Source organism: Platichthys flesus, chromosome 6 (genome assembly GCF_949316205.1).
Source record: "Platichthys flesus chromosome 6, fPlaFle2.1, whole genome shotgun sequence".
NCBI classification, from domain to species: Eukaryota; Metazoa; Chordata; class Actinopteri; order Pleuronectiformes; family Pleuronectidae; genus Platichthys; species Platichthys flesus.
The window spans coordinates 10,733,581-10,751,563 of NC_084950.1; the positions used below are offsets into that span (position 1 = coordinate 10,733,581).

At 42.8% G+C, this 17,983-nt stretch overlaps 1 protein-coding gene across 1 annotated transcript in view; it reads right to left on the bottom strand.

Annotated features, from left to right (window-relative positions):
• Nucleotides 1-16,537, bottom strand: part of grm3 (glutamate receptor, metabotropic 3) — a 36,906-nt gene extending 20,369 nt beyond the window's left edge. The window contains exons 1-3 of the mRNA XM_062389422.1: nt 16,401-16,537; nt 5,826-5,885; nt 369-899 (exon numbers count right to left, since the gene is read on the bottom strand). Coding sequence (XP_062245406.1) covers nt 369-686 — 318 coding nt within the window. The 5' untranslated portion in view covers nt 687-899; nt 5,826-5,885; nt 16,401-16,537. The remainder of the gene's footprint in view (nt 1-368; nt 900-5,825; nt 5,886-16,400) is intronic.
• Between the last annotated feature and the right edge of the window lie 1,446 nt (nt 16,538-17,983).

Here is a 17,983-nt window from a genome sequence, read left to right on the forward strand (position 1 = left end):
TCAATTATGCAAGTTTATTATTTTTGTCTGAATGGACCATTTCTCTTTGATAATTCAGTTGCCATTGTAATAACATTACAGTAAAGTAATGTAATGTAATGTAATGTAACATCCTCATCATTCAAATATTTTATGGTGAGAAGCAAAGACTGCAATCTGCTGCCAATTCATCTTTGATTTATTTTACATTATTTATTATCTTTTTCCATTGTGTAATTCCATCTCAAATTCCTGCATTCGGTAAGAAAGTTTGACGCTATCCAAAAAGGTATTTTCTATTTTACGAAGATGGCAGGCAGCGTCAATTTAAAATGTGGAAAGTAAATCCAACACGTTCCTGGATCCTCTCTTTTTGAGTGTATACTAACCTGCTCCAGTGCGTAGGTGTCTCTGGAGCAAGTGTCCAGGATGTGTACACCGAGGGAGATGCCAGGCAGCAAAGACGGGTCCATATTGATTCTGTCGATGGCGAACAGCATGGCCTCCAATCTCTGAATCCCTCTGTCCTCATTCACGCGGCCACACTCCTCCATGCCGCCCCCTTTTTCGTGCACGGGGAACAAGCCGCCGAGCACCAGGTCGCCCTCGATGCGGATCTCTCGGCGAGGAGGAGGCGGGTCTCCGACGGAGAGCAGCACGCCCCGACACATCATGACCAAGACCAGAGCGGGAATGCGGGCCACCATTTTGGGCTGAGGCAGGGTTAGGACTGATACTTGAGTGGAACGGAGGGGCAGAGGGTGAAGGTCAGGGGCGGGGGGTTGAGGGTGAGGAGTGCAGTGACTGGTCGGGTTAAATCAAGTGGCCGTGAATGCTTGGGTCGGTTCGTGGCCCATGAAAAAGTCAGGGAGAGCTGAAGTGGGCGGCACATGGAGGGGCACACCATCTGGACATCAGTCCTGCTCGGAGAGAAGAGGAGAGAATGGAGACACAACTCAGTCCAACACATTACATATGGCAAAGCTGTCAGACGCTGGACAATGAAACACTTTTGTAAGTGTTACGATAAAGTATAGAGACAGCTAAGTGGACCTTTAGTGGAGTTCAGGGACACTGTTAACAAGGGCTCAAAGACGTTTCCGCTTCACAGCCAAAGCCAGGCCATGACTAAAAGGGATGAGGAATTGTTTGGAGATTGTACCCCACTGTTCTCCAACCTGCCCCTCCTCTACATCTTCCTGTCTCTATGTGTGTGTGTGTGTGTCAGTGTGAGTGGGTGTGTGATTGCCCCTGGTTGTATCAGGATTAACCAGTTTAGATGGCTGGTTGATACATGAGCCCAGCCTTCTCATGCCACAGATCAGAAAAGCTTCTCTAATCTGATATCTGTTCCAACAATTCTCTGCTCACCCATGAGTTCATACCCCGAGGTGTGTGTGCGTATGCGTTTGTGTGTGTGTGCGTGTTTATCAGATTTATTGCTCCCCCACTTTTCTGCATAATTTTAACACTGAGGCCAACAACAGTTCATGCTGCTTATCGTCACTTTCAACTCAATTAGATACATCACTGTGTGTTTCGACTGTGTCGCTCAATAACATTCTCCACCTCCTCTTTAGTGGGAGACAAATGTTTCAATAGATAATGGAGCTGGTGAAGTTGTCAACAAACATGGCATGTCGCAGATGAAGGTAGATGATGCTGCTGTTTCGGAGTCGTGACATGGGTTCTCTGTTAGTGACTTGGCTAGTTAGGGACTCGCCAAGTCACTAACTTTAAATCACTGGTCAATCATTTTTTTAAAGGTAAGCATTTTTAACATGCCATTTGTAATTCTGGTACTACTGTGTTGTTTTAATTCCTTTTATTTCTTTCATCTTACTTTTATTGCAACCACATTTGATGTCGTTTCTTGGATGCCAAACAAATCCAAGACTGAGCTGCAGGAGATAATATCTTGTATAACACATATTTACATTAGTCTCACTTTCCTTAAGTGTTTATATATTTTTTATAAATTCTGTAACAAAAAGCATTTGTGTCCCAAGAAATGGATGTCAGTGTTATATATCCATCCATCCATCCATCCAGCATCTATAGGGATAATCCTGAGGGTAGCGGGGGGCTGGAGCAAATCCCAGTTGACATTGGACAAAAGGAGGGGTACACCATGGACAGGTGGAATGCATTTTGATTCTAGTAAAGTCCCTAAAAAGCTAAATGTCCACTATGCCCCCTCACCAGATATGGATTGATTAGTGAGTCCATACATACAGTAGATTTCTAAGCTGGCGCTGCATTTTCATCTTATCCAAAATTAGTAAACACCCCTGAGATCAGGATGAGTCATCAAACATTTGGAAGCATTTTACAGGAAGAGAAACAACAAGAATTTCGATATGGAAATACTATATTGACTTTTTTACATTTTATTGACATCTAACAAGAGATAAATGAACAATTAACACAGGGATTAAAACTGGGAAAATGTATCTTTCACTTCACAGGGCCTTCGAGTAGGATCGTTTGCTTCTAAATTCTCTCATGTCTCCTTTGCCGTCCTCAAGAGAGAATAGACTGAAGTTGGAGGTTGACATTTTGATTATGAAGATCAATCTTGACCAAGGAGTGTGGTTTAAATTTCTGTTGATTGCCGGCATCAGCTTAAACCCTGTTTAAGTGCTTGATAGAGAGAGAGAGAGAGAGAGAGAGAGAGTCAGAGTGTATGCCTCTCCTTTTCAGTAAGCAGGTAGGAGGATGAAAGCTTCTCTTAGATGCAGGCAGCTAAGATTTTTCTTCAGGCAGCTGCCATACCTATACCTCTCTGCTCTATAATATGACACACGTACAGACAAACACCCGCCCACCCACCAGCACCAGCACACGCACACACAAGCACACACACACACACACACACACACACACACACACAAAAACACACAAAAACACACACACACACCTGTTCTCTAAGGGTTTGACCTAAAAGCAAACTATTTCTATGTCTTAGCTTCCCTCTCTTTCAAATTAATAGACAGAAGACAAATAAATATATTGACGATTGTAAATGTTTATCATAGAAAGGAGTACTTATACCCCATCATGACTAAAGTTTGACTGAAATATCCTGATTTGGTGTTTTAAAGTCACTCTTGTCCCTGTTGACTCTGCGTTAAAAAGTTGTTTCCTGTCAAAAACCGCCAGGAGACGACCTGACACACACTTGATGGACACATAATTTAACCCAATGTCTGTTTCTGGGGAGGGACGTTGATGGAGTCCGTGAAAGTTGTATATTTATTCTCCAAGCTGTCACACATGCTCGATATATGCATGTCCCAGGTGTGTTTGTGCATCGGAGAGGAAAAGTAGATTTCTTTCTAAATGATTTCCACTGAAATAGCCGGAGTTCCAAGAAAATAAGCTTTTACAACATTATTATGTGTCTAAAGAAAACGTCACACAGGGGAACTTTGTATCAAGCTCACAACAACAAAGCTGGAGATGTGGTTTTGTGGGTGTCTGGGTGTTTGTGTCCAAGCACAAAAACATGGGCATGCGTGTTGTAGGATACAAAATCATTTTTATGGGGCCGAGACTCTAATGAACTAAATTTCCGAGAAATGTCTGGAATAAAGTCTTCTGGCATTTTTTCAAGGTGTCCGCTTCATTCTAACGAAGCAAAGCACACTATAGAAAAATGTCTTTAAAATACTAAAATTATTACAGAGTGAATGACATTGTGCTTGGCCTATTAATATATTGCATGCCTTTTAAAGATTGTTATATTATTTGCATGTAAGCATCTTTATCAGAGAGTAAACTACAGCTGATTTTCCAACGAAAAGGCTGATGAGGCTTAAAAGTGGCTGATGAAAGTATTTTGCTTTCCTTTCCGGAAGCCACTGGCTACAGATGATGTCGGCTCATGGTATATGGAAATCAAAGTGCTGAGACCTGAAACTTGCTAAACATACACACGGCACAGAGGTGAACCTCAATTCCTTCTTCTGTCAAAGAAACAGCATCAATGCCTTGATTTTAAGTCTGAAACATTAAAATAGCTTTGAAGCTCTATACGTCCAATATTTGAGATTCAGTTTCCAAACACCACTGCACTTACAACCTCTGCAGTCACGAAGTCAAACCCAGACAACCGTGGACACTGTAAAAGGATCAATTCCTAAAGCCACTTGCGTTGAACGGTTTGTGGTGTGGGGGCCCAGATTTAAAAACTCAAATACCACGGCAACTCAGAAATTCTCCACCACAGAGGCAAACAGTGGCTGTGGTCTACTTATATCAGGACTTGGGATCTGGTTGGTGTTTCTTCATGATTATTAGCATTTGTCAATATATTGTATATGTATACATGTAAGGTAAAAAAGCGGCTCAGACTGAGGGGTTGCTTCGCCGAACCTGAAAGAGTCACATTGTAGTTTAAATTACCTACAATGTTGGATTTGCAAAACACTGGTCTGTGTGTGTATGTGTGTGTGTGTGTGTGTGTGTGTGTGTGTGTGTGTGTGTGTGTGTGCACTTGATCAGATATCTTTGTGAGCAACATCTATAGCCGACAGCCTACAGAGTGAGGTCCTCATTTTCGGATCCACTTTTAATGGGCTGTTTGCGGGTTAAGACTTGGTTTCAGGGTTAGGGTTAGGCATTTAGTGTGATGGTTACGGTATTACATCAATGAGTGTCCTCACAAGATGAAGTACAAATGTGTGTGTGTGTGTGTGTGTGTGTATGTGTGTGTGTGTGTGTCGGGGTGGGGGGTGGGGGACGGCACAGGTATTCACAAAGCCGGATCGATGTCTGGTTGAAAAGAGGAGAGCCATCATGGCGGGACAGAGGCCAACGCTGTTGTGTTTCACGTCACGCCACTGATTCTGGAACGCCATCGTGCTATCTAGAATCAATCGTTCAATCCAGTGTAATTGAACGCCAATAAAGTGAGGTTTAAAAGGGGCTGGCAACTCTGACTTTGAGTCCAAACCAGTGGAGACAACAGGAGGTGACTGCGAGAAATATATCAGCACACAAACCCTTTAGTGCCTCGGTCACCAACCAGTCGATCTTGACTGCCTTCACTGTCGATCCCTGTAACTCTCTGGACTCACTGGCTGTGGTTGTGCCACAGACCAGCTGCGTGTCTGTTGTTCACACGCGCTGTGTCCCCGCTGCTGGCGGCAGTGCTGCAAGTTTATCTGCAGCGGAAGATTAATGACTTCGTAATTTATAGCACTAGTATTTATTTGAATATACAGGACTGCTTCTAAACAAGCAAACAGTCCTATTTATAGCCATAATCCATGCAAAGCCTATGTAAAAACATTGTGCTGCAGTAGCAGGTCCTCTGCAAAACATATTGTTGAACAGAGAAGATAAATATTATGCTCTGAACAAATGTAAAATATGAATTGATATTAATGTGAATAATGTACATTGAAAAGATAAATCATAATAGATCATAACTGCCTTTCTTTATGTATATTTATGCTCGTACAAAAATAATAACTATGATCCTTGTAAGTGGGTTTTGTGGAAGATATCAGGGCGGTTGAGCTCAGCTTACGTTTGGAACTAAAAAGTGATCTGGTGCTTGAAAAGGTTGGAGACCACTGCTTTGGAGAAACTTTGGTTTGAATGAACTTGAGAGGATTGTTGGTGGATTTTGTTACCTGTGCATATAGCCAGGCTCTGTTTAACTGTATATACCTGCATCTACCTCTTGGCATGAAGGCAAATATGTCTTTTCCCCAAAATGTCAAAATACTCGCTTATACTTATTTACTCCTTCCTAATATCCCTCCAAGGAAAAACATGACATTTTTACAAAAACAAATATTTACATAGACACATTACAAAGGAATTACATGTCTTACCTGAATAAAGAAGGAAAAGGGCAGATGGCAGCTGGCACATGGCAACATCACCACAGACACCTATTTAAGAGAGACGGGCGACATACAGGGTTCAGTGGGTGAGTGAACGAGAGCCTGCAAACAACCCGACTGTCAACACACGGAGCGGAGATAGGATCCGGACGGGCAGGAGGCTCACTGCTGACCCCGCTCACTGGGAGCTGTGATGCAGCGCAACATCTGACAGACAACCCCATTTCACCTCTGACCCGGCACAAATCGGGAGTCAGCGGGTACGGGCAGCGTGCACCACCACACACTCTTCCTTTGCTTTGCCGTGTTTCATCTTCTGTGTTTCCTCCATATGGCATCACCTCTGCATCCTCTCCCCTCCTCCTCCCCACTCTCTCCCTCCCTCTCCCCTCGCTGGCCCTCCACCCTCCCCACTTATTTCCACCTCCCTTACACCCCGCACGGCCCTCGCTCTTCCCTCCTAACAGGCAGCCCTGCTGTGGATGACACGTATCCAGCTGAGCGCAGCCATGCAGGGTCGATGGACCGCCGAACACTGAGAGGAGAGATAGCCGCACAACTCAGCCCTGTGTGTGTGTCTGTGTGGTTTCTTTCCTCCGCGTGTGTGTTCAAGTGTGTTTGTGTGTGCTTGTTTATCTGTCTGTTGTGCAGCCCAGCTGCATCAGTGACTCTCGCAGCATGGGGAGACACTGTATGAGTGTGTGTGTGTGTGTGTCTATGTGTGTGTGTGCGAGGTCTTTTTCCAATTCATAGCAAGAGAGCGATGGGAGGTGGGCTGTCAGACGCTTTGTTATTACAGAACAACAGACTCCTTATTAGACATGCACACTGTCACAGGTTTATCAGTTGATTCAACCAATTGCTTTGAGTGTTTCTCCCCTTCATCATCTCTTTCTTCTTCTGTCGCTTCCTCGCTATTCTGGAGAGTAGGGCCATAAAAACAAACTGAATCAAAACTAATTGATTCATTCTGACCCTCCCAAACTATAGTGTTTGTGTGTGTGTGCATGTGTGACATGGTTTCCCAGACTTCTGACACTCCTATGGGAGCAATGGGACGTGACCATTAATTATTTACAGAGTGCGTTTTAGGCAAGAAAGACTGATGATCCATAAATAGGACAGAAAGATAAAAAACAGAACGGCGGAACAACTTAAAAGACTAGTTCCAGCCAGTCTTGAGGCCAGATTAACCATCTGAACTTTTATTGGTGAAAAAAGCCCTTTAACTGGATATTTACTGGAGTGTCGCAGTTGCCCCATTAGATAACATTGTAGCTACTGTCATGGTGTCACGTCTGCTGGCGGAGCCAATGTACCGGACTGATTCTAAAAGTTTTTGAAAGTACCATTCATTTACACAACCCCATTTATACATATAGGGCCCAGGTTGAAAAATAGTAGAATTCCCCTTCAGGGCAAACACACAGTGTTATAAGAAGTACCTCTAATAGGTTCTGTCTATTCATTGATGACAGAAATAAAATTAATGGGGTTTTTAATTTGATTGAATTGAAGGTCTGGCTAAACCTGCACCAAATCGAGTGAAAGCGTTTAATGATTAATTCCACTTACTGGCTTCCACACAGGAGGGTATGCAGGCCGCTACCTCAGGACAAATGGGTGACAAAGACTAGCTTGGATTAGATCTCCGTTTATCACCTATTAGCAATCAAAATCAATAAATCAGCTTCTGCGATGTCAGTTGACTATCCATGCTCCATTTACACAGTCCCACAGACAACATCCTGTTGCTGTATTGATGAATCAGTCCATGTCCTGACTTGAATTAGGGTTCAAAGGTTAAAGGCTGCACGCTGGAAACATAGAGAATTGATTCCCTGAACCTTGAAGACGGCTGAAATCGAAAAGTTCAAACGACACAACCATTGATCTTTGCTCAGCAGAACTCGAGCTCCGCAGCCGAGTCCACATGCTGGTGCAAAGCAGATAAAGAAGAACATTGTTGATGAAATTGGATCAACCTATGCAAGAGACAGACTTTACTGTGCTCTCATGTACAGTGGGTACTCCAAAGGCATTCTCTAGTCTACTAGAAGAGCTTTGAACCTTTGAGCACCGCGGTTGGAGTGAGGTCTATTTTACACAGTCCATTTTACTACAGTGACACTTCCAAGACTGATCCTGAGCACGTGGACCATCAAATAGAAAAATAATTGCATCAGTAATGTTGATTGAATTTCAAATCCCTTGTTTGTTCAAGTCATATATCAAGCCAGAAATTCCAATTATCAGCAGTTTTATAATTGAATATGTTTGGGTTGTAGGATTGTTCGCTCATACTGAAGGCATCATAAAAATATTCTTAATGTCTTTCTGACATCTTTCAGACCAAAACGGTAAATAATTGAGATTTTAATCTACAGTGTTGTACAAATAAGCTGTAGGTGTATCTGTCATGTCTTCGTATTGAATTTCCAGTGCCCCGTGTTGGTGGTTCCCCCCCGCACAGTGTGATTAAAAAAAATGACCCTTCAGCCCAAAAACAGACCAGTGTTGGGAAAATGTGTGAAAGCATTCATCAATCCACATTTCATCGCTGTGGAGGGCGGCGGGCCTGTCAGAAGGAGAATTACCCCTCCGTGGACGGCATCGATCAACTTAACTGTCATGTAATGACCCTGGGAGTCATCGTGGAGCATCAGTCAACCTTGCCACGGCACGAGCGCTGCTGCATCCTACTTAATTCATGTTCACACCCCGTCAGTCTGGCTTCGCTGCAGTCGATACAAGTTGTACAGAGCACTACAATGGACAGGTGGAGAGTAATGGACAGTATTGACCACAGCATATGCCTCAGACAGTTAGAGGAATAAATATAATTGGTCTGGACGGAGACTTATAGGTTTGAATAGTGTTAGCTGGTTTGAGTTGTTTCAGGCTCGGCGGTCACACATGGAAACCAATTACAGCTGTCGGCCCTCACTAATCATTGGAATGTAAATGATATGCTAACTTTTTGACTTGCTCCCATCACCCCCATGGATTTGTCCTGATCATAATTGGGTGAGTGTTTATCTCCACCGCAGTGCAAGTCGTATGAAGCATGTATTATCTGCATATGTCAAAAAGGATGGATGTGGTACATGGGTGTTTCTTGAACATCCATCCACCCATCTATCCTCCCATCTATCATTCCACCCTGGACAGGTCTCCAGCTCATCACAGGGCCCAAATACAGAGACAAACAGCCATTCACATTCACACATGATATTATACTCTCCAACTAACCTAACCCCAATCTGCATGTCGTTGGACTTTGGGAGGAAGCCGCCACAAATAATAACACCCTCCACAAAAACAATGCAACCAAACAAAAAAAGGCATAGACATGTGGGCTCCGTCATTTTTTTAACCATAGGGTTGTCACTGCTAAATTAAAAGCTAAGCAAATAAATCAAAACACAAAACTTCTGTTAATTAAAAGTATTTCTGTATTTTTGTCTTGCTAGAATCGAAAATGTTTTTTTGCCTTCCTGAATCTGAGGGATAACAGTCACAGGTTTGTATTAATAATACGTTTACACTTTTGCAAACAATGCAGCACACATGTAGTCAGGTGTAATTGTGTAATGCAAATACAAACTTGTCAGACCACTTAAATAAATGGGAACTATGTGACTTTTTGTTGTTGCTATAACTCTACTTTCTGTTTATGTGCAACACTCGTTTGTCCTCGTGATTAGAAACACATGTTGTATGCAGCAATGATTTGTTTTCCTTTTAAATGTGAACGTCAACTGCCGGAAGGATTTATTTGGGTTGGATATTATTGTCTGCTCTGTAATCCCTCGGGTGTTGGGCCATTTTGGTGAAAATAAACAAACTCCATTCATAAATTCATGTGACGAACATTTAGTGTTCCAATCACAATGGATAAAACACGTGACACAATGGAACTTTGACATCGCTTGAATAAGGAGGGAAGCTGCTATTCTATTGGTACCTCTTGGTTTTAGTGATGGGGCTTGAGCCTGAAGCAATGGGTCAAAAATATATCAAATGAAAACATTAACTCTTCCATTGTTTGGTATATATTATATATTATGTATATATAAGTTTATAACACAAAAAGTATACGTTCTGTCTTTCATGCCCCTGTAACTTTCAAGTATATCACTTTGTATCGATACTAGTCACTGAATTACCAGTAAGCCACTCTCTCTCTCTCTCTCTCTCTCTCTCTCTCTCTCTCTCTCTCTCTCTCTCTCTCTCTCTCTCTCTCTCTCTCTCTCTCTCTCTCTTTCTCTCTCTCTCTCACACAGACACACACACACACACTACTTCCCTCCTCAAGCTCATCATTTATTGAAGAGTCTGATCTTTCTCTGAGACACACCATCACAGCTGTACATACCAATGCCCTTTCACTGCCTCCACCCCTGAGTGTACGTATGTGTGTGTGTCAATGTCCCCGCATGTAAGGAAAGGAAGGGTGTCAGGGAACAGACGGTGGAGTTCTAACGCTGTTTGTGTGTGTGTGTGTGTGTAGGCAGCTCAATGTGTGTTGTGACCGTTGCTACTGATGAGATGTGAGCTGTGGGAAAACAGCAGCGACTTCCCGACACTTCCCTGTTTCTTCAACGGAGCAAAGACAGTGTGAGAAACATGTGGAGTGGAGCGACAGTAGTCTTAAATAATTTTGACAGGAAGAGAATTTAATTTGAGTCATCTACTGCAGGATACCTCCAACCACAAACACCTGTTGCAGTAAATTAAAAAGTCTTTCATTCATTCATTCAATCACTTGTAACTTTAGAGGATGCTTTGATAGAGAGCCCTCATTTGCCACATTCTTAAGGTATAACCCATAATTAAAGTATAAGATATGACTGTATCAATTAACACAATGTAAGAATAAAAATGAAAAATGTTACAAAGTAAGTGTTAGAATTGTCAATGACAATTAGACGATACAATTATAACTGAAACCCTGGCATTAACTCTGTGGAGGTCAATTTAAAGGTTTGTTGAAGTATGCAGGGCATAATCCCAGGAAGCAGATCTGGCTCACTCAGTATAACGTTTTGGCAGATGCAGGGTGAGCCACGTTTATGAATGAGTGCAATGACTACCACCTTTCCAAGAAGCTTTTGTAAAAGAACTTTATGAATAAACCTCCTCACTGGCCAGTTCTTTCTGGGTACAGAGGGCAAAGGTTATATGGCTCATAACGATCTCCATCGACTTATATTAATACAGAGTAATAAACGGCATCTATAAGGATTCGAGCTGCAGGCCATGCCCCCCCCCCACACCCATAAATAACATCCCTGATTAGAGCTGGGCTGATGGACGATGGCCCCGTCCATCGGCTGACAGACATGACACGATGTGAGCCCTGCATCCTGATTGCTCCCCCACCGAGAGCACTCACACACAGAAACACAAACACACACGCACACACTTTATTTCCACTGTCTGATGAGGCATGTGCTGAGCAATCTTTTTCTGTCCCAGTTCCAATCTGAGTCTTTTAATATTGATTATTTGCCAATAATGAGTCTGATCCCATATTTCATTTACCTTTACCTAAACTGTCTGTGTATGTGACACATTGAAATACCACATCTGCAGAGTACCTCATCTCACACACCTTTTTTGAATACTTGTTTTTGTATTAATTTATAAGGCAGTTCAAGACATTTCACTCACTGTTGGATTTGTTGGCGCTGCAGAAGCGTTCAGTTCTGTTGTAATACAGTTGTGTGGCAGAGTGGTGGTTCTGCTCTCACCAACTATCTTTGTCCCGTCTCGCCAGTGGTGAGCACAGCGCTCACAAACTGATGACATGTTGGAGTTTAGCCTGCCTTCACAGCTGCTACAATAAACCATCAGCAGATGTTTATTAAGCACCAGCTAAAAATAAGAAGCTGCAGCTCACCCCACATTGCTAATGATAAAGTTTTTGTTTTTTTCTTCAGGCTTCAGATTGTAGTCAACCTAATAAACTACCTCAGGAATAAAGGATGGTGTCATCTGCGTTTAGTTCAAGTTTTAGAAATAATGCCTGATTGAAAATATTAGATATGTGTCTAGAAATTGACTCAGAAAATTAAAAAATAGTTCCAATGTGTGATTGATTGAATTGATTTACATAAAGTTTGACTTACCGGAGACTTTGGTTTTAGTAAGGGAAGATGAGAAAATGACATATCTATCAGTTGCCTTATGGTGGTTGACAACATATGCAGACAGGTAGGCACTGGCAGGTAATGATAATGCTTCTTATTCAAAGTTTTTAATCGAAAAAAATGTACAAGGAGCTTTGGAGAACCATCTTACAGAGACACATGAACACTTTTACAAACGTAAAAAGTTTCTACACTAATATTAGAAGGACTATATAAACCTATAACATTATATTTTGTGGAGATTTGTTTTAATGACTTGATAATTGAGTTGATGATTCTGAATAGGCTGAAAAATGCATTACTTAATGCGATGATTATACATTTTATTCTTTTGTATTTATTACAGATTTGGGTTTACAAATGAAATGAATTCAGCACCATGGACAACAACATTAAGCAGCTTGTATTTGATTATATTTAAAAATATAAAATGGATGATTGTTCTAAATCACGCCAAAGAAGCAAAGAAATGGTCCAAAGTAAAAAGCAAAATAATAGTATTTGTATTTTTTGCCATATCTCAGTCATAGTTGTTCTGATGGACATTTTACTATTTGTAGGTTTACTAACACAAAGTCTTCTAAGTAAATAAACAATTACCATTAACTGCAATAAATGAATTGTGAAGTAATTATGTTTACAAACCATATGTATATTTAGACTGCAGACAGCACTGCACATAACTACCAGGATCCCTGAGTTCAAAGTAACATGCTGCTTCAATTTTGAATGCAGCATTTTTAAGCATGGATGTGCACGATTAGTCAGCAAAATTATTATTGTTTCTATCTTGCTAGGCGGCAGCAGAAATGTTGATTTGTTAAACCAATTATTAATCTTTCAATAATGTACAACTAAGATGTTCTCAGCCAAATGCCACTCGACTGGGCTGCTACCGTCTCCCTGCACTAATCCGCGAGTGTTGTAAAGACGCAGGGTGGAAAGTGGGACAGATGTCATCTTGTAAAAGCAGCGTGGTTTGGCAGTCAGCACAACCATGTGGATATGAACCTGCAAGGAACCAAAGCTACTAGTGCTACTATTAGCCAAACTTGGCTAACCAAATCTTTTACTGAAGTGTTTCAGATTAATAACCTGGACCAGGGAATGAAAGTATTTTGTGCCATTTCTTCACTTAGCCACTTTCTCTCTCTCTCTCTCTCTCTCTCTCTCTCTCTCTCTCTCTCTCTCTCTCTCTCCTATGCTCCCTTTCTAACAACAAACACTGACCTGTCTGTCATCTCGGAGTGGTCATCAGCAGAGCCAGGAGGAATCAGTGGGCCAGTGAACCGTCAGTAAAAATCAATAAAGTTTATACCTCACCTGTCTGTCTCCCGGTTATCAGTGCTTATTATCAGAAAGTAGTCTGTAAGCACTACACCATAGACTTCAAACGCCTCTCCATCTATTTTGAAAATAGTACTTGGGCTAAACCTCCAGAAGTATATCATTGACGACCAAACTGTGCATCACAGTACATGAAAGTAAGAAATATACCAAAAAAACCTTTCTAACAAATCCAGGCGCTCTAAACACTATGTCCCATTATTCTGCCATTAATTACGTTATTTCATCTGACACAATATTTTTCAGCACACCATTAATTGTCTCACTTAAGGTTTATATATTTATATATGCTCTGTCTATACATCACCAAAGTTTTGATGGAGAAGGCCACGCTACAAAGACTTCCCGGGATGGATTCAGATCCAAATGTGACCACAATAAAAACAGAATCAAAACCCAAAAGACATTTTATCTCTCCTCCACATACGACACTGCTCTGCTATTAAGTACCAGACAGTCACCCCCTGTAAGCATGACAACTTTCTGTAAATGGTTTGTGGGTCTTTCTGTCATCGAGCACAGAGGTGGGCTGGAGTTGTTGGGTTGAAACCAGTAGTGACAAAATGTCCACACAACTTCATGAAACCACTCGTCTCACAGCATAATCCACTTTTTTGGTATTTATCCAGACGCTTGGTTCTGCATAAATGTGGTTAAACACGCTTGAATTTCAGTGCTACTGCGTAATCCTGGTTTATGAGCAGGTGTGTTGGCACGTGTTTGAGTGTCTTGCAGGAAATATAGAAGGAAACCATTTCTTTCTTTTTATCCTTGGAAAATACTTCAGTATTAGATTTGACTGCGACTGACATGAATTCAAACTGACCGTACCTGCCACTCCGCCACATCAACAACGCGCTTTGTGACCTTTACATAGACAAATATGTTTTTACAATTTTTTTTTATTGCCTGACCATTTTTACTTCTTTAGTGTATTTAAGTATGTCCCTGAGATTTCAGTCATGTTCTTTCAAATCAATGAAACCTTGACGCATCAGGAAAACCATCAAACCATATTCTACATCCGTTCGAGCCTGCACATCTAAAGTCCGTCACCACACGCACATATGTGCACATGTAACTCCTTTGCCAAGTCTATTAAAACTGATTGGTGCTGTGTGGAAGCTACAAGGCCTTTTGCACACTGACTAACATTCACACACACACAAGCTTGTGTAAGCACATTTACCAGCATGAAAATGCTGTAACTCAAGGCCACTTGCAGACCATTGTCCCCCGACCGCTCATAGATGCACACGCTCCAAACACACATGCACACTCACAAGCACAAACATGTCTATGGAGGCCTCTATGCATTTCTTTGAGGTTTTACAAGGCCACCAAATGCCCTCCCACACTTTCAACTCCCTCCTGCACCGCATTTGACCTTCCGGTCCACACACACACGCACACACACATACACACACACACACACACACCCACACTGAAGGATGCACATACTGTTAGTGTGAATTCACACAAATGAATTTACCCGTAATGTTGGAAACACAAACACACAGTCAAATATGTTGCATTGTGTCGTGAAGTTCAGAGGCAAAACATTTGGAAAGATTACAAAATTGTGAAAAATAATAAACAAATCTGACATTATTATGTTAAGGCAAGTAAACTTTATTTCACACGTGGACTCACACACATATATTGATCCCACCCCTAAAGAAAAGAAAATTGTGCAAGTTTTGCGCTATTCAAAGTTTTCATTAACAACTGCCACGTACAATTTTTTTGTTCATCATTCTTATACTTATTATTGTCGTTGTTATTGCTGCTATCTGTCATGGATTCACCAGATATGCACCAGAACAGGCACATGCCCCCCCCCCCCCCCCCCCCCCCCTCTGTGTAAATGTTTGTTCTCCTCTCTGTCTCTGTAGAGCACTAAGAATAGTTCATGTTCAATTCTCATTTTCTTACTGTAGTGAGCCCATCTGCTGATGTTGACATTGCAATGTCAATATACTATTACAGCCATGGGGGCGTAAAGGAAAATAACTACATGATTTCGTACAATTTGGGTATATTTATTTCATGTACTCGTAATTTTCAGATCCAGGAGCCTACATCACTTTCTAAGAAAAAAGGAGGGAAGCCATCTGAGGCTTGTCTGCTGTGTGTCATTCTAACAACGTCTCTGCTTTTAATTTAAGAAGAGAAGCACTGATGTAAACCCAAACAAAGTTATTCAACAGCTAGGCAATAACCGGCAAGGTATGTCTACAGTCACTGTTGAGTGCGGGACACACCTGCTCTGCATGAGAACAACACATGAGCCTGGAATGTTCTCTTGTCTTCTGAATTCAGATGCAGTGATTTTGGAGCAGCATGTGTGTGGGGCATCTGCAGGACCACTGTGGACTAAGTTCAAGATCTGGCTATTGCATGTTCAACTCAACTGAGGAGAATCAGACTGACTGAGGTCTGTAACATCTGCTGTGGATGTGGACACTGCTCATCCTGAACCTTCAGCACAGCTCCATGCTCTTCTGATGACGAGTGGCTGTTCTGGGACGAACGCAGTAACTCCACTGATGTGACCACACATCCACCTGTATGCCTGTTTCCAGAGACGCACTATCCGCCCATGCCCTCCCCCCGTCCCCCCCTTAAGGAAGCCTAAAGCCGCGGGACATGCCTCGGTGCGGTCTGCCTGTACCAAAATAACTTCTCCCCGCTGCGTAAAATACGCAGACACCACTCTTTGTTTCACCTTGTGCACCTTCACCGCCGTGCCTCTGCTGCAGAGATCAAGCTGCTGTCAGCTCTGTTTTCTTTTGTTTTTGTTTTTTATCACAAGCTGCGATCTGAAGATGCATGAGAATAAACCAGGTACACGGGAGCCGCGCTCCTGCAGCACCACTGGGTGTTTAAATCCTGCGCAAAGTTCAAAGCAAATTGCTCAGCAACGCAGGATTGGCTGGCGCTCAGCTCGAACGGTGCCGGACTGACAATTTTTCCACTGCACAATGTCGCCTAATAACCCGTAATGCGAGACCGCAACACGTCTACCTGAACAGTGAGGAGTGTGTTAGATTCCACCTACCTTCGGCGACTCGGAGGCTTCGGAGGTTGCGCACAAATCTCAAACTGCATGAAGTTTGACTTAGTCTACTCCTGATCCCTCGGAGGAGTCGCACTGAGAGGGAGAGAGGATGGGCGCCCCTGCTCCCTGTGTGTGCGCGAGAGGGAGAGAGGGTGTGTGCGCGCGTGTGTGCGTGCGTGCGTGCGTGTGTATGTGTGTGTGAAAGAGAGGGGGAGATGTATTGAGAGAGAGAGGGAGAGAGAGAGAGAGAGGGAGAGAGAGAGAGAGAGAGAGATGGAGAGGGAAACAACAGACGTGGAGAGCTGTAGCCCCTTGCCAAAGGATGCTTCAGTCTCCTAGCAACAACAATCGATCTGGAAAGGAGACATTTTTATTGGATAAAAAGAAAACTTAGCCATTCGCCCCCCCACTCCCCCACCCCCCCACCCCCCCACCCCTTAGCACATGTTTACCACTCAGAATAACAACTCCAGCTTTATTGAGTGAAGAGACGGAAGGAGAGGGAGTGAGAAAAAAGATGGGGAGAGAGAGAGAGAGAGAGAGAGAGAGAGAGAGAGAGAGAGAGAGAGAGAGAGAGAGAGATGCTCCCAGATGACTGTTTCACATGTGTGTGTGAGAGGTGCAGGATAATGCACTGAATTCATCTTCATCTATCTGTCCTGACTCAAACCATATATGATGAAGTACAGAGAGTATGTTTTATCATTTCACGGAAGCTCCACCAATGTTTCAACATATTATTAGACTCAGTGAGGAAAAAAGGGAAAAAGACTGGGGGGGGGGGGGGGGGCGCTGAACATGCTGCCCATTCCTCATCTCGCTCTGGCATATTTAGAAAGATGTGGCATCGGCTGCGTGGTTCAGCGAAAGAGAGATAGCACATCCAGACCTCATAGGTTGGAGTTGGAAGTCGACATGTGAATCTGACATCGCTAATATGATGCATGATATATAGCAACCACAAACACACACACACACACACACACAGACATGCACACACTCACTTGCACTGTTTTTCAACAAGTTATGGAGTCTATCTCTCTCTCTCTCTCTCCCTGCGTCTTCCCTCGTTTTACCGCCATGAGAGCAGAGACAGTGGCGCTCAGTGGGATCTGTGAAAACACACTCACACTCACACACACATACATGTGCATCTGTACTTGTTTGTATGATTATGCACATGGAGTCATTAGAATGCAAGTATGCAAGTGTGCAGCTCCTATTGAACAGAAAATCCTCTTCACGCATGATTGAGTCACAGAGCGTTCTCTCTCTCTCTCTCGCTCTCTCTCTCTCTACTCTACACAAATGCACACAAAAATGAACACCACACGCACACACTCGCACACAAACACACACACACACATAGCGGCAGTCTAGAGGCCTGATTTCTGGATTGTAAAGTTAGTCAAGTGCATCAAGATACACTGTCTGAGGGCTTGCTCGAAGCAGTGTTTCCCTCTGATTGCAGCCGCAGGCCCCAGCATGTTGTGCAGCCTGCTTGATATGCAGATGAACGATGACGGCAAGGTGAAGTTTGTGACTGGCTTGTACACATTCCACGTACGTGCCCTGTGACACCA